Consider the following 18128-nt stretch of genomic DNA (forward strand, 5'->3'; position numbering starts at 1 on the left):
GTTGTGGGATAAAATTGAGGCAGAGGCAGCCAGAAGGGGACAGAGGGGGGGTAGCCTCCTCTTCACCCTGGTGACATACCCCTACTCCAAGGTCCTGCATGTGTGGGTGATTGTGGTGGAGCGGGAAGGGGGGAGGCAGCTGGAGATGGGGAGGGAAGGAAGGGAGGGGCAAGTGACCCCTCCCTGGGGCCAGCTCCCCCGCTGACCCCAGTAGGCACCCCCTAACCCTAACCCGACCCGCCAGGGAAAGGGGGCCCAGGCGTTCCCTAAACTTCAACCACATGACGCGATATGGGGAAGCAACGTACCCAAGGAATTCAAATTATGGACTACCGGACAGAAAGTACTCCATTCATTGTTCCCCTGGGTGGGAACTAGGGTTGCCAACCGTCCCTTAAAAAACGGAATCGTCCCGTATTTAGAAACAAAAGTACACGTCCCGTATTGAGCTAATAAGGGACGCACTTTGTCCCGTAATACAGTGAGAATCAAAAGTAGTCTATAAATGTTAATGGAATTAACGCTTTGTTTGAAAACATAATTTCCAGCCCCTCTCCTGCTTTGTGACCAATGAGCTGACAGCACACTTATGACAATTCGAGTATGACAATTCAGATTACCGCTCATCTCATTGGTCGAGGAAAGGTCGCTTGCGGAGAAAATACCAGAAGACAACAGATGACCACAACAAGAAGCATGGCCAACAGGGAAACAAACGCCGACACTGCGGTGCAAGTCTTGGACGACAGTACACCTAAAGCTGGGCAGACACTGTGCGATTTTTTCAGTCACGTTATTCAGCTCCTGCTCAAACTGCACGATTGACTCACAGGGGTTAGAAGTTCATAGGTCACGATGCAGGTCTCACACTATATGGCCCGATGCTCTGATGCGACCTGAGTGCTCACACTGTGCCTCCATAACATGAAGGTTATAACAGAAACTCTGTCGCTCTCTCCCTCTCTGTCTTTCACTCACACAGACACACCACCACCATCAACGTTGCTAAATTGCTAATGAAAAACATTGATCAGGCAGCTGTGATTGAGCAGCAATGTAAATCCAACTATTTTCACGGTTGTTGTGGTCGTGATCATTTTGTGAGGCCACATCGAAAAGGCTCGGATGAGCTTTCCAAAGTTCTACAAGTTGTGCCTCCATCGCTTGTGTCCAGATCACACGCTGCACTGCCGTGCTGCTCCGTCTTTTTCACCGACGTTTACGTGTTTGCGCGTGAGCAGTGTGAGCGGCTGCGGTGATACAGCCGCTTCTCGTTACCCCACGTATACTACACGATGCACGATGAAGGCCAAAATCGGGCTGATCACCAAATCGGTCGCACGACTCAAAAACCGTCTCAAAATGGGCCAAAAACCGCACAGTGTGAGCCCAGCATTAGAGCAGCAATGTTTGTTCGCTACAAAAGGGAGGAATGGGAAAAGGAAAACACCTGGCTGTGCACGATAACGCCTTTAAAGCGCACTGCACTGTGCCGGCGCACTTTTTCCATAGGCATGCTTCTAGTGGTGGGCACATGAAGAACATGAGGGGCGTGAAAGCTCGGGGAACCCTTAACCAATTTCTTGTCCACCAGGCCACGGCAGAAGCAGATATGGGATGTAAACACTGGTTTGTTTTTTTAAACCCTCTGGTTAAGGTTACCGTAATATGGGCATGTGCAGTGAATATCAGCGCTATGTGGCCAGAAGTGTGATAATATAATTTATTTTGTGCAATAAACAACTGCAAGGATAGATGATTACAACAAATAGATGACTAATACACACAAAAAAAGAGCTAGAAAATTCACCACACTGGGAAGGGTGAAGACAACTGGGTCGCCCAGCCCTGGCCACGAGGTGTCCCTTATTTATTTTTCAGGGAGTTGGCAACCCTAGTGGGAACTGGAAAAAACATGCTGAGGATTCAAACTCTGGACTATTGTTTTGGACTCTTTTTGAAGGCTTCGTGCAAGATCAACGAACAGCAGAATCATAAAATCGATGCATTACGGATTGCAGTGATGCAACACCGAGTAGCTCTGGTGAGGTCGTACCTTCTCTTTGTTTTATGGTAGTGTAACCCCACCAGTGCAGGGGCCTTCTTACACCCCGGACTCTGCGTTGTGTAAGTTTGTGTTGGATTGGGGTACACAGTAGAGAGACCAGTCGGACATAGGCGTTCAATTTGTGGCTCGGACCGTGCCGTTTATTCAGATGTTGGGGCAAACACCACTCCCACTCTGCTGCTGGCCCTTTGCAAATCACAGTAAACACTAAACCAAGATGGCGCCCGCGCGAATGAGAAATCTGAACTACGGTGTCCTTACAGTAGGACAAATAGTCAAAATTGCTTAGATCTACCATACATATGTAGCTCAACAGCGACACCTTGTGACTTATTCCAGTCACTGCCTTACAGTAGGATAAATGTACAGTCAGTTTTAGTCTAAGTGCCTTTTGTTTAGGTGAATTGCTGGACTTCCAGACCAGCAGGTTTAGGGAAGTCTTTATGGGGTCATGCTCTGACCCCCACACACGCGTATAAACATCCACATTCCAATGTAAGGAACAAACGCACCTACTGATGTATAAATAAAGACTAGGGCAGTGGCAGAGTGTGAGTCCCTGAGCTCTCACTCCTGTGCGAGCGCTCTGTGGCTGCCCTTGCTGCAAGTAAAAACTGTGTGTTTCTCCTCTCTGATTCTCAGGTGAAGAAGTGTCTTAGAATACATCTCTTGACACTCAGAAACGCACTTCGAATCTCATTACGAATGACCCCGACGATGGCCTCCTCTCGCTGCCTTTTATTGAAAACATTCACACAATAAACAATAGTTTACATGCACCTCCCCTCGTAACCCCCCTTGGTTACAAAGACAAGGCACTGTATGTATATGTGTGTGTGTGTGTGTGTGTGTGTGTGTAGGTAAGGATGTGTGTGTTATGTGAGAATGTATGTGTGTTCTCCTGCTGACCAAAAGGGTCATAAAAGCAGGAAGCATCATCCAAGGCATAGAGAGGGTAGTCTCCCCCACACCCAATTTATGGTTCACCCTAGATAACACAGTGAAGCCACAAAAAGGGCAGGAAGCTTACCAAACATCAGATAAACAGTCACAAGGATGTGCTTGTGATAACACTACAGCCCCCACCCAGAACCTCAAGAATCTGGGGAAGGGGACAAAAGAATTCCTTTCATCACAGAGTTAAAACAATGTAGAGATGGTAAGCATAAAAATGACAACATTTAATAATTTACTCTAACACTTATAGGTTCAGAAGTTGGGTTAGTTTGACCAAAAATTGGTTCAAAAGTTGTGACCCAGGAGTTGGGTTGGCGATGTGCTGGGTTCTTTAATTAACTCCCAGGCTTGAATAATTTTGTCTGTTTATAGGTTGGGTGACTTTGATCAAATATTGGGTCAGAATTTTACCCAATTGTTTGGATTGAAGACAAACCTCAGAGAGAGCCAAATCATTCCTTACAAACCACCTTTTTCAACTAGACTGTGACCTGATCAGATATCACTGGACTTCTCCTCTACTGTGAAGTAAAACACAGTAAGTACTAAATGCTAAAGTACAGCAACTGCAAATTTCATTGTATGGCCCCTACATTCTTGTATGCATGCCTGACTACGTTGGGGCATGCTCCTACTCAGATGACAGATGGTGTCATGGGGCCTCTACTTCCAGTGAGGCCAGCGCTTCACTGAGCACAAAGTTGTATCCAAGTTTCAACCTGTGCTGTGCAGGCATCACTGGTATGTAGGTGCGTAGCAGTACATTACAGTAGGCCTACTGTTAATTTATACATAAATACCCATTAAGATGTAATAAAAAAGCAGTATAAAAGCACAAATTCTCTTTCATTAACCTTTCTTATCTACATAACTTTCTTTTATGTAGAGATGCAGCACTGTCACTGGAGTTTGAATCAGGCAGCAGGAGCATGGCAGCAATATATGTTTGTATAACTGATCCCAGCACATTAATGACAGCACACCATGAGATCTGCAGTAAATCTTTTAAATCCAGAATAATTCACAGCTGAAAGAGAAAAGTCCAAAATAAAGAGAAATTTCACAAACTACATGTTGAATCAATACAATGTCATATTTATAATTACAGAAATTAAATTCTTTATTTATACACCCATGTCTGTACACTCTTTGTATAGCCCCTGCTGCAGTCCACGTTCTCCTGTCAGTCTGATCGGCTCTTAAGAGGGGAATTCATAGAAAAGCGAGTGTTGATCTCTCCTGATACAAACACAATGGCTTTCAACAACAGCAGACAACTTGTTTTCTTCAAAATGATTTTTTTTTCTGTTTTTGACAATGAAAAACTGACAACTGGTGAGACAACTGCTGAATATAACATTTTCAATATCCTTCATTAGTGAATCTTGCTTTTACATTTATTTAATTGTCTGATAAATATTGACCACATAAAATATTTAGTTACAAACCGGTGTTAGTGACAATTGATGTAGAAAGAATACTTTGTTTTTAACTGCAAAACAACTGTGCTGTACGTGTGCTGATAAATAAAAAAAATCTCATTATCACAAAAAATGGTGTAACTTAATGTTCATTTCAATAATTCAGATTACCATGAACAATCTGGGTTACTAAAATGTCTATAAAGCTCCTCCAAATAATTGGTGTAACAGCTCAAAAATCATTATTGCTTATTAACCATTATGGCACATTTTACAACATCAAGTCTCAGTAATTATCCACTGTATGCGTTTTCACTGGTTTCACATGTTCACAAACAGGACATTAATAGACTTCCATAACACTTGGGTCAAATTTTTGTTTCTTTTCATTGTGACTAAGTTCTCAATCAAGCCCAACTTGTGAAATCTCAGGCATAAGCTAATTAAACACAGCTCCTTCTCTAATAATAAAATTCATAATTTCCCAAGTATTATGTACACTCCTGGGGATATAAGAGAAATAATGAGAAGGTGTATTTGAAATCTTTTGGGTAAAATATTCACTCTGTATGATCTGAAAGGAATTTTGAAACAGAAACTACAAACACTGTTGCTGTGACCAGTGAGCTGAGTGTCACAAAATTGTTAACCTACAGTTCAATCCATGTTTCTACAATCATCTATGGCAATGAGCAGAAAGAAGATGATCACTGATATGGGTGTTAGCAGTGTGTTTGCACTAAAGGCCATCCTGGCTCTGCCAGGCACAGAGTTAGGAGCCCAGTTATTTGTCTCACACCTCAATCTTCACCGGGACAGTGGCGCAAAGGATAGAGCTGCAACTTTGCACTGAAAGGAGCTGTTTTGAGTTTGCTGTTTGAGGATGGCCTGCAGAAATGAAGGTTTGCAGAAAGTGTAACCCTAGAGGAGCTGGAGGAGCTTCTCTACTGGTCTCTCTGATGGCAACAAATGGTAGAACGAGGATGTATAGAGGAAAAACTGAATATTACCAGCACATGTACAGCAAATAATGTGTAGTGCAGTGGAATGAAGAGCAAATCACAGCAAAACAACTCAATTTGCATTCATCACCTTAAAGTCAACACACACTCAATGGAAAACCCTTAAAAGATTTTAATAATGTTGACTCAAAAAAGTAACAATGATCTCATGAAAAAGAGGCACTGCTAGTGAAGATCTGAAGACACCAGTTTTGTTTTTGCTCCCTCGTTAGCACCTGTACCTACTGCACCAAGCATCATTTTCTTGTCTCTACAAGTCTGAGAATGTGTTATATTCTAGTTGCAGAAAAATGTCGTATGAAGGAGTAAACAGCCGAACTCAGATGGGGTTTTTTCTCTGTTAAACATCTTTATCACTAATTTCACACCTAATTAGAGCACACAGTAAAGAAGCATTGCATGTCTGACATTAGACAAGGAATTACTAAGGCTTTACTGAACATATGGACAGAGCTGTGCACGATAGCACCAATAGATGTTTGCTTAAAGTACACACTTGTGTACCTCTAAACATTCTCTGCATAGACAATGCTCAGTACATTTAAGGAGTTCTTTATTCTGCCTTTGTCACAAAGAACTATTCAATGTAGCATCAACACTTTGCTGTTTTTCAACTATGAAAAAAAGTACAAAAGGGGCTGGGGCCATTAGTAAAAAAATACAACTAGCACATCATCTAGAAGAAAAACCCAAGTGTCAGTATGGATGATAATTTAAGCAGACTGGCAATATTAAATTAAAAAAATCAAGCAGCAGCAGTTATACAAATACACCTCTGTAGTTTTCCAGCAGTAGTTAGTGAGAGAGACAAATTGTCTCTTTTCACTTCATTTCTCAACAGAACTTCAGCAAAAAGCTGAGACCTGTAATGCTTTCTCCCCTAGAGATGACATTTGTCAATGTCCCCTGTAAACTTAACGATGGTTTTTGACACCTAAGTCTCTTTCTCTTTCACATATATGTGTGTATATATATATATGTATGTGTATGAGCGAGAGAGAGGGAGAGGTTATTTCTCATTAACTTCTAATGCCACCTCAGCCATTTTGTTCTATAGGTTAAGGCCTGAAAAATAACAGAAACCATTCAGTCATGAAAAGAACATTTCAAAGAGAGTAAAGTGTTAATTATTTGATGTGTTCATAGTCTTATACATGTGTTGTAAAGTTAAAACTACAAAGGCTCGTGAAAAAGCCGACCAACATTTGGAAAGCCCAATTGCACACTATCCACCAGTAAAACTCCACAAGTGTGAATCTCCAAATACTGAGCCACACACATGCAAGAGAAAAGTAGTTTAAAGTCTACTTTAATTGAGCATTAGCATGTAAAGTATATAAATCAATCGGCAAAGTTTACCTTCTGCCTGTCTGACTGAAAAGTGAGAAGCTGAAACCATCTTTTAATTTTATTCAACTAAAACTATTTGAAATTAACTTTAGATACTCAGCTGTTCCTTTACTAGTTAGCTCCAACTGCTTAATGGAAAAGCAAACCTATTCTACTCTTGTGTATTCACACTGTGCTTACTGTACCTTGAATATGCAGTACAGATCTGTGTCCGGGTTTAACAAAAAGCAGTAAAAATGTGGCAAGAACCCCCAAAATGCAGAGCACATCACTGCATCTGATTTTCAATGAGATTTCTCTCTCTTTGTTTTTTTTTAAATAAATGTGGATACGCCTTCATATTAGGTGTGATAAAAGGATAAAATTAATTGTTCCTACATGGGTTTTATTTAGTTTAGTACTCCTTTTTCATTGTGAGGTTGTTACGTCTTTAGTAAATAAACACCTCTCTTGTGCTCACACCCTGGTTACAGTATTTCAAGACAAAATGAACCAACATCACTTGTTTGTTCACTTCCAAGTCATAAATTCTGCTTTTTCTTTCTTTTTTCCAGCGTACAAAGTGGTCCAGACTGTCTCCTGGGCCTTCAGCTTTGCCTCTGCTGACATGATGCTACAGGCTAACAAGCATTGCAGAAACTGATGAGTTAAAATATTTGTGCTTTCCATTTTTGCCTCATCACTGATGCCATTTTGCATATTTTCATTTGCCAGGAAACCCCTCCTTTGGCTCATTTTCATCTCTGGTTGCTGCACAAGGTTTTCACCACAGGTCTGAAACTTGGGCCTTCTATACCTGTTCGTTTGTCAGATGTGTTAATGTTTAATTTTTCTCTTTTTTTGTTTTTGTTTTACCAATGTATATCTGTCCTTCATGCAACATTATGTTATGATACAGCGTACTTTACAGGGTTGTGGTTAAAGGCAAGGCTATTCCAGGTAGATGTCCTCTGTAGGGCATGAGAACTCCACAAACTCTTTATAGTACAGCTGGAAGGCTTTCCTGAAAAGAAAAACACATCACGTCACATAAACTTAATCACAACATAAACATTTCTAATCGAGAGCCAACAGGTGCAGAACATTACAAAGTGCCAGACATGCCTGAGAAAAGCCTTAAGGTTTTGTTTTTGTCATGATCCTGGGTCTTTTGACCCAGCGTTTTGTGTTTTCTATTATTGTGATTTTGGTGCTGTTCCTCCTCAGTTTAGTGTTTATTCTTTTCTGCCCGTGTATTCGTGTGTCAAGTCCGCGTTTCTTTGTCTGTGTCCTTGCATGTGTAAGTTCCTGTTTTATGGTGAAGGTCTGCGTCTTATGTGACTGCTTTCAGTTTGACTCCCTTGTCTCGTCACGTTAATCACTCCAAGCTGTGTCCCCCACCTGTGTGTAATCTCCCTGTGTTTCTCTGAGTGTATTTAAGTCGTGTCTTCTGTCATAGTAGTTGCTGGTTTGTCTGCGTTTCTCCCGCCGTCATCCTGTGTGGTTTTCCCTATGTTCTCTACGTCTCCTGCATCTTGCTTTCATGTCTCAAGATTTCAGGTTTGTTTTTTGTTGTTTAGGTGTTCTTAGTTTTAAGCTCACCCTTGCCATCTCTGTTTGTATCTACATTGGCTAAATGAACTCACTTGCACCAGAGCTGCCGCATCTTGGGTCCTAAATAATTCACACACGGCTTGCCCCAGCAACCTGTGACAGTTTTCTATTTTTTTATTCCTTTGAATGAGCTCAATTAAGTTTAAATTGATTTCTGCAGTGTATTTATTTCCATTTTGTTTTAGTGATTGTTTAAGATCACTTATCACTTTCAGAATAACAGAAGATTTGCTGAGAAGAGAAAAACTGGCTTATCCTGTCAGGTCAAATTTCTTAAAAGGTAAAATGTTTCCAGTAAATACTGCACCCGTATTGTGAGACTGGTGGGGGTTATGTTGACTTGCCTGTTTTCTTAACCTGCAGTACAGTGCACTTTCGTGGACACACTAAGGATCTGAAGGGCCTAGTATGAATCAAGATTAATGGGTTAGTGTACCTGGCTTAAACACCATAGTAACTTATACAAGTATTATTTACAGCAAGTTTCAGTGCTGTAAAGATTCTCTGCTGGCGGGATGTATTTATATATGCAACTTGTTAAACCGTATCTCACTAAAACCCCCGACTGATGCCCAAAGGAAACCTAAAAAAACACAACTCACCCTACTGACTCTGCAAGAGGTTTGGTAGAATTTTCAGACACAAATACATGGCAGGCAAATCTCTGGTCTGCTGGGTGCTTCGTAATGAAACCAAAATACCTGCAGAGAAGTTTTAAAAAAGACATTCAGTATATTACTTTGACACCTAATAATGATGAACTCCTGCTTTGTTTTATCAGTGAGCAGGAAGAGGTCCAATATTCTTGAATATTTATCTAATAGTGAGACCTTGTGGCAATTAGTCTCGACAGAGAGAGCAGCATAACTGCTCTCTCTGCTTCAGTTTTTACTTACTTGCTGTTTTTTGGGTGATAGCCACAAAAGGAGACGTTCTTTAACTGGAAGAAGTGACTGCACTCGTTACTCTGTCAACAGAGGATGCATAAACGTCTAAGATTAACACCAAGAAGCAAACATTTCAAACCCTGTTTCATATATTTTACTTTTATTGATTTTTCTTTTCTTTTTTTTGCTTGCTGATAAAATTGAAGCTTTTAATTTAGACTAGTTGGCGACTGCAATATTAAAATATATCAAGATTGTGCATCACATTGTATTATCTGAACATCAGATCTTGATAAAAGTAAAACATTAATTTCTCAATTGTTTAAACAGATGAACTTTAAATTGATAATGATCCCATATACATGCATAGAATTCCCACAGAATTCTTAGTTTCTTTTCGCTGAAGTAATTACTGTGGCCTGACACTAACACGTTTGTCTGCAGTATCAGTCGGCAGCCACATGGTGGCGATGTGTCTCATGTGTTCCTTCAACACTGTGCTGATAGATTATAGCTTCTCGCTCTCTTTCTCTGCCTTACTCTTCAAATATACACTCGCCAACCTCTTTATTAGGTAAACCTGTTCAACTACAAAATAATGCAAAAATCTAAATAGCAAATCGCAGTGTAGTAACCCAATGCATTTAGATGTAGACATGGTGTAGACAACATGCTGAGGTAAAACTGAGCATCCCAGTTATTTCTGCCACACAGGCTGGTTTGAGTACTTCTAACAACTAGGAGCCTTTTCTTCTTCAGAAACAAAATATTTTAATTTGAAAGAAAATCTTTATCAGTTAAAAACACATGAACCAAACCATGCATCACTGAAAAAGTGAGATCCTTAACCTTTTCACCTTTCCAAAAGATTGCTGATGCGCTTTTATTTGATTAGTCGGTGAAGTTGCATGTAATTATTTCACAGTAGACATACACAGGATCAGTAAATGTCTTACTCTGTCACAAGCATAGTAATCCTCTTGAACTGAAAGCTTGATGCCCTTCACACTGATCTCCAGGATGCATGAGGAAGGTGGGTTATACTTGACTGTCATCCTTCGGTTAGTAGCAATCTGTAAGACACGTGTTTGTTTTTGAAAATGTTACTAGAATAAAGCTCTTCAAAAGTTTCCTTTACCTGTGCATATGCAAACAAACAAATTGCAAACCTCTGCCAAGGCAGCTCTAGCTCTGGGCAGTATTTACTTTTAAGGGGATAATATTGTATTTTGTATGTATTAACTTTAAAGTGCAATTAAAAAAATTCAATTTGGGGTTAACTTGAAAGTAAAATATAGGCAGTGAGGTCAACTGAAACAAAAGGCACTAGAATTTAAAACAAAGGTAAAAGGCGTTTTTCAAAGGTTTGACCTTAAAAAAAAGAGGTCAGAGTAACGTTATTGTTAGAGATTTTTCTACATTATACAATATAACCAAATCTCTATAATACAATATAATCAAGTAAGCCCTATATTCTAACCAAGTATGTCTTATATTCTGTGTGTTCATATATTTTCACACGGTAAAGCTTATTGTTAAAGAGAACATAATGCATTCCTTAAGTGTTCAAGATGTTTGACAAGTCATGATATACTTTGTATTCCTCACCTCAGTATGTGATGTCAGATAAGCATGATATACTCCTACAGTTATTTTCAGAATATGTGTGCAAGGTTAGATAAGCTGAGATAATGCCTGACCCCTGCTCTGACAGTTGAAAGAGGAAGTACTATGTAACCCATTTTTGCCTTATAAATAAAGCAAGCAGCCTGTACTCGGTGTGTCTGTCTTTCTCAGAGGCAGTCACCCGTGTGCACGTTCATTTCAAACTCTGAGTCGGTCTGCCAGTGTCTCATTTTCTCTCCTACTTGTGTTTGAACAAATGTCAACCCCTGACAGTTATGCAAAACTTATGATCCCTATATGTCATTCCCTATATGCGTATATGTCGTCAATAAGTAAGAGACAGTCTTCTGTTGAACTTAAAGGAGAGGTCAGAGGTCAAATGTGACAAGATAAAAACAACTCCAAGAATAATAGCTACTAAGTTATAAAGGCTTTAATGGATTGTTAACATCACAACTTTTTGAGCTATCAAAGCAAAACAACACAAATGCAACTTAAACCCCTATGGTGTTGAGTTTAGTTCTTTTATGCCTCTGCGTTTATTTGTATCTCTCATCTCTTGTTTTCTTGTCTCTGTCTCATCCCTGTGTCTCCTATGACAGAGACATGTTCTCTGTGTATGTCTCCCAGTCATGTCTGTATTTGGTCTCTGTCCCTCTCTCTCTTTCCCTTCCGTGTCTCTTGCTCCTCTTTCCCCCCACATGTCTCGTCTCCTATACCTTACACATGCGTGTAAAACATGAGCTTACCTTCTGCATAGCTGCACACAAAACATCGTTTCCTTTGTGATAGGGTACTTGAACTGACCCCAGAAACTTTAGGCGGTATCTGTCAATCCATTCATTGCTCTTTACTGCACAGAGAAAAGCAGAAAAAAAAACAACTGACAATAAACACAAAAAGCAAGATGTGTAAAATGTAATACTTCATACAGCACTATATTCCATGCAAGAACCCTGATAGGCTTCCCATCCACAAACACAACTATGCCAGAGGTACTGAATCTAGAAAATCTGATCACTGATGACATTTCTGATGTTCATGGCATGTAAACAGCCCCCCCTTTTTTTTTTTTTTTTTTTAAATTTAAGCCTAAAGCAGCCATCTCTCTCTTTACTAACATATTCGGGGCCCACTCCTACAAATCCCAGCACTATTGGTACCTTTGTAGTTCTCCGTGTCCTTGGTCACCTCTACAGCGTAGTAGGCCGGGAAGACCCCACGAGCACCAGTTCGCATATTGTAGCCCTCATACCAGTAATCCTCTGCCTGGACCTCCACCAACAGCGGGTCATCCACCTCTAGCTCCAACTCATCTTCGTGCCGAGGGACAAACCTGTCGAGAAAGATGTGAGATTTTTATGTGCTAACTGCTCCACAAAGTAGCTCTGAATTTAAAATGAAATTTAAGGTTTAAAAGTCAAACACGGGTTTCCTACGCCTGCTTGTCGTTACAAGGAAATTTTTAAACAGTGTAAAGAAAAAAATAAAATCAGTGACTTAAATGCAACTTATGTGTGTTAGCTGGTCAGGTGTGTTGCTACACAATATTACACACAACCCAGGGTAAAAATGAACTACAATCAGTTCCTTGCTTACAGCTATATATTAGTAACACTGTATTTTTCCATTTGATGTACAGTGTGAGGACACTTTAAAGAAGGCCTGTCAAACTCATTTTACACTGTGGGTCACATGCAGGTCATTTTGATGTTAAGTGGGACAGATCTAAAAACTCCCCTTTCTAAAGACATTTAACCACAAATTTAATCTCCAATACAGTAATATCAGAAAAAGGGGAAAAAAAAAAAAGGAATTTTTGTCATTTTCATGTTTTACATGTTACTTGTTTACTTTGATGTAGTATGAATGGCTATGGGGGAGGTCTGTATTACTATGGAAAGCTGTAAAACCTATGCAAATACAGTTACAAATCCAAAATTTACACCCTCCTTACCCTCTTTCTAAAGCCATCCATTGGGTTGGACTGAAGTCTTTTCTGGGCTGAATCTGGCCCCTGGGCCTTATGTTTGACATACCTTATTTCCGCCACTAAATTTATTTGTATATTTTTTCTTTGCCATCCATAACTCAACATCTTGAGCTATATGTCCAAAATTTTGAGTTAATAAGCTAAAATTTCAAGAAAATAACTCAAGATTTTAAGGTAGCTCAGTCAATCAGGAAGCTCTGTGAAGGTACGTCATTTCCTTGTTACCTGTAAGCAAAAGGTGGAAGGCATTAGCTACCAAAGCTGAAGCTGTAGGTCATGATTGAGTCAACTGCTGAGTTCTTTCAGCATGGTTTCAGAAATGATGAAATCTCTGCGTTATTAGCTAAAAGGCATGCTGTTATTATCAGCACGCAGCAGTTTGTACATGTTTACACTGGTAGCTCATGGATACTATCACTACCCAAGGTTGAGTGTGCCTGTGTCACTGCCATCTGTTTTCAGGTAACAAAGACATGTCAACTTATCAACTAAAAATTTGGATAAAATAACTCAAAATTTCAAGTTATGGATGGCATTTTTTTTCCAGTGGTGAAAACTTCCATATGACAGGAAAAAAACCCAGAAAGCAACTGGTGCAGTTATAGGAAAGTCTCAGTTTTCTTTTCCCAGTTACAATTACGTCATTCTTGGATAATAAAAAAAAAAAAATAGGATCTCCCAGTTTCTTCCAGTTAAATTAATGCAAAACTGAGGTCATACTCTTTGGCCTTCTACTTTTAACTGAGTGCTTGGAAGATGACCCGGGCTCTTTGATACTATTAAATTACAAGTTATATAATTCTAAACTAACCTCATCTTTGACACAAATTAGAAATTTACCAAACAAATAAATGCTGTAGTCAACAATCTGCAGACTAAAATCTTTTCTTAAAAGAACAGGGAGTACAGGGAGTTTTAAGAACCCTTTTTTATTTTTATTGAAGCACTTTGGTTTTAAATGTGCTGTAAAATCTACTTATTTATTTTAATAAGTAAGTAGGTCAGGATGGAAAAATTGCGATGATGGTTTATCATTAAAACACTTAAAAAACACACCTTTCTGTTAAATGCCTGTAGATTGGCTCATTCTTAAAAAAAAAAAAAAAAAAAAAAAATGCTGTTTGACTTATTTGAGTTATCTGAAAGCTGCTGGATGAATTACTCATTTCTACAAAAGATTCATTAGTGAAGATGAACACCAAGCATTTAATACTTCAGGTGATCATCTTTGCTTACACAATCTGGTCTGTTTGACCAAAGACATAAGAGGCTGGATAGGAAAAATAGAATCTCAAATGTTTATAACGGTAACTGACTGGGAGATGAATGCCACACTTTATTGATGATATGAGATAGTGTCATTTGATATTGCCGCAGTGTTATTTCATCAATCCACACAAGTTTTAAACATTATTACAATATCAAACCCTAAGACTTATTTTTTCCCATTTCTTTACTATGGTTTTCACAATTCATTAACATCATAATCAACAGAAGTGACAGCACACACTACATACTGTCATTTTTCAGTTTTACAATGTCTGTTGGGATTACAGCGAGGATGGTAGTGTAACTGTCATTACCTATAGACTGCTCGGTGGCTCTGATCCTTCTCCTCACCATTTATGATACAGGAATATAAACCAAAGGATTCTGCACCTTGAATACCAAAAAAAGGACAAACAAGAGATTTATTTTAAAATAGGAAGTAAACAGTATGCAATGTCAGCCTTTGTGTCAGGCTTGCAAAAAGATTAATGACACAGGCTTATCATTTGTAACAAGTCAAAAAAGACCACAGAGAACATAATTAGGAGATGCAGCATTTACATGTATGCATTCTCTGAGACATAAATCACACTTTAATTAGGCATGAAGCAAACGTGCATTGTGTATTTCTACCTACATTCCCCTGAGACCTTTGTGACTGCTGCCTGAACTGCTCAGAAAAACTGCAGCAGCATTTCTAATGAGACTAAAATACATGGATCCCTTCCAAGAGACCGGCCTGGACTATTAAATACTGTAAACACGCGTATCTCCTAATCTCTGTCTCCATAACATGAATTGCCTCTTGTGCCCATTAATGCTGGCTCTTTAACAGACACTATGATGAGGGTCAATGTGTGGCTGGCAACAGCAATTGAATCAGTCCTGCAGTCCTCAAACAGAGAATTCTCATCTCCCTCTCAGTGCAGCGCTCTTTCTCATTGAGAGATCACAGATAGTCTGTTTAAGCAACATCTCTTAGACAGAGCCTGCAGCTTTAATAAGATATGACAAAGGGATCTTCATTGTCCCCACAAGATTTCTAATTCTTTAGACCCCTTATCATCAAAATAGTCCAAATTTACTCTTAAATCTTACAACTTAGATAAATAAGATTTTTAGGTTTTAATGGAATTCACTAAAAGTTAACTGTGTTAAAACAAAACTTTACAGTCGTTGAGCATTTGCAAAGCACTGATTTATCTGACAAATCATATCTCTGATAAAATAAACCTTGTTGACTAAATATGGTGACACAAGAAATCAATTTTGTCCCGGCTAAATACTCAACCACATAAGTGGGCATTGGGTGCTGTTGGAATACTACTACAAAAGTAGTAGTTAATAGCTAATTAAACAGGTGAGACTTACAATTCAATTAGACTTTCTAAGGCTCTTCTAGGCTATTAATACTCAGTAGAATATCTGAGTAGATATTTTCTGAATTTCACAATCAGTGCATTGTTGTTCTGCTTCCTACTGAAAATGAATGAATCTTCCAGTGGAAGTGACACAAAATTACATCAAGCAATGCGCCTTTAGTCAGTTTGGGAAGTTTTACAGTTTTATGGAAGTGTTATGTCTAGAACTTCAAATGCCTCACTAACTTCTTTCTAGATGTGTTTTCTCACATCCCCTTAACAAGCTGGCTGAGCGCCTTTTCACTAAACAGGTAATTTAAATGTCCAGTCTACTGCTTTTATTCTCGAGACTTAAAAGCAGAAGTGACATAATTTTAAAATTTAAAAAAATACTACTGCTTTGCAAATACAGTACATAGTAAATGTAATAGTCAATGGTTATACTGTGTATCAGTACGGCTTAGTATTGTATTACTCCACAGTTAGGACAGCCATGTGGATGACTGTGTTTAGTGTATGACAAAATTTTGATTCCTGAACATTCCTGTGGCTTTGCTTCATCAGCTGCGCTGCTTTAAGCCTTGAATAGCAATTGTTGCCAGTTTGGCTAGACACCACTGACAGTGTATATTTAAAGGGAATTAGGCAGAGCACCAGCCAGTAGTGCTGATAAACTTCCTGGCATTTACAAGCAAGTCTCAGAAATGTAGTTAATGGATTAAAGGGAAAAATGTAAAAAAAACAAAAACAAAACCCCAAACTGGCATCAGCACTGTCAGACGACCACATTTGCTAACCAAAGTGAGTTTCTTCAAGAAGTCTTTATACTACTACTATTATGCAACAAAGAAACAAACCAAAAGCTAAATGCAAGCCATCGCCACCATTTATGTTTGGAATTGAGTTTTTACCAGACTTACTGGAGGAGCGAGAGCGCCCATTCATGAAGACATTGAGGAACTTCTTGGAGAAGTGGAGGTCCGCCTCTGGAGTAGAATCCTCAGATAGGCACGCTGTGGCCTCTCGACGCACTCCTCCTATACAAGGGTCATGCTCCTCTTCCTCTTCCTCATACTCCTCTCCGATGGCTGACTCGTATGGAGACGAGACACAGTTGTCATAGACAGTGGCCGAGTCGCTGTCATCGCTATAGCCTTGGTAACACTGCCGGAGACTGACTAACTCCAGCTGAGCATTTTCATCCACCACCAATGTATATTTAACTGAGTCATATGTCAGGCCGCTGGCCTCTGAGCTCATGGAAGTCCTCGGTGGGGCGGCTCCCTTTACCCCTCCCTTTCTCATCTTTGCATCCATTATTAACCTGTCCACATCCTCGTCGTCCCCACAGTAGCTTTCATCTGTGGCATCAACGTACTCAACTGATGACCCAGCCCTGAGCATTGCCCTAGCTCCTGTACTTGTCCCCTTTAGGCTGAGGTCCAGTGCATGGGAGGAGTGAGCTGACACAGCCATGCTAGGTGGCGTGATGAGGGACTCTACACAGGAAGCGTATGACGGTGGGGGGACATAGATCTCGTCTTCCTCATAGATGGAGGGGTTGGTCCGGTCCGGGAGGGGCTGATAAGGAGGTGGTCCCTCTGTGTCAGAGCTAATGGACATGCGTCCCTGCTCAGTCTGCTGTGAGAGGAAAGGCCGGTCCTGGACGGTGGGGGGTTCCAGGGGATCTGCGGAACGTTGCACAGGAGTCAGATAGATCTCCTCTGTTGGCTCTATATGAACATCCGTGTGGTATCTAATCCTCTCCCTGTGGGACCCACTGCCATCCGCTTTCCCTGAAGGATATAGAGGAGCTGGTGTATAGTTCTGTGGTGGTGGTGGTGCCGGTGGCTTCTCCTGAATCTTGGACCGTGTCCCAGCCCCTGCAGATGAGCTGTGCGAGTGTCCCGAGGTGTGACTGTGTCTGCAGGGGGCGTCGGTGGAGGTCCCGCGGTCTTTGGTCTGCGCTCCCCCACCGTGCACCTTGTCCTCGTCGCTTAGACAGCTGTGCTCACGTGGAGGGGTGAGGTCACCTAGAGGGAGTGCGGGCGTGAGCAGAAACATGCAGACACCCAAGCAAACACACATGCAGACGCAGATGCACAAGCAAAGCCCAGTCGCGCACACGGAGCAAACATACGTGATGCAGAAACGCAAACATGATGGACAAACAAATGCGCACACATGCACGAAGACAGACATGGCAACGAATGCACAGGCAGATAAAATAAAGCACACACAGAAAGAGAGAAAAGTAGAAATGGTTAGGTAACGGATGTCAGGATTACACAGCCAAATCCCCATTACTCATCAAATTCAGAGTGTAGCCAGGAGAAGGTGATTGACGTGTTATGTCATAATCCATTGGCAGGGGATTCAGACATCATTCCTGAGTATTTTAAATGGCATTTAAATAGCAGAGGGGCTAATTCAGGACAGGACTGATTTCAAATTAAATCTGTTACATTTTCATTTAAATGTTACAGGTGTGCACACAAGAAGCACTGCAAAATTGAAAGAATCCTTTCATTCAGTGGCGGACCTAGCCTGTTTGGCGCCCTGGGCGAACACAGCCTCTGGC

The 18128-nt window shown here is 40.4% G+C and overlaps 1 protein-coding gene across 2 annotated transcripts in view; it reads right to left on the minus strand.

Moving 5' to 3' along the window:
* Positions 1-3996: 3996 nt before the first annotated feature.
* mapk8ip1b (mitogen-activated protein kinase 8 interacting protein 1b) overlaps positions 3997-18128 on the minus strand; it is a 53987-nt gene continuing 39855 nt past the window's right edge. For both annotated transcript variants that reach the window (XM_005752434.1, XM_005752435.1), the window contains exons 5-12: positions 16468-17580; positions 14501-14576; positions 12088-12260; positions 11674-11777; positions 10255-10371; positions 9308-9378; positions 9014-9112; positions 3997-7821 (exon numbers count right to left, since the gene is read on the minus strand). In XM_005752434.1, the coding sequence (XP_005752491.1) occupies positions 7749-7821; positions 9014-9112; positions 9308-9378; positions 10255-10371; positions 11674-11777; positions 12088-12260; positions 14501-14576; positions 16468-17580 (1826 nt within the window). In that variant the 3' untranslated portion in view covers positions 3997-7748. The remainder of the gene's footprint in view (positions 7822-9013; positions 9113-9307; positions 9379-10254; positions 10372-11673; positions 11778-12087; positions 12261-14500; positions 14577-16467; positions 17581-18128) is intronic.

Source organism: Pundamilia nyererei, unplaced genomic scaffold (genome assembly GCF_000239375.1).
Source record: "Pundamilia nyererei isolate P.nyererei 1_Seehausen unplaced genomic scaffold, PunNye1.0 scaffold00360, whole genome shotgun sequence".
NCBI classification, from domain to species: Eukaryota; Metazoa; Chordata; class Actinopteri; order Cichliformes; family Cichlidae; genus Pundamilia; species Pundamilia nyererei.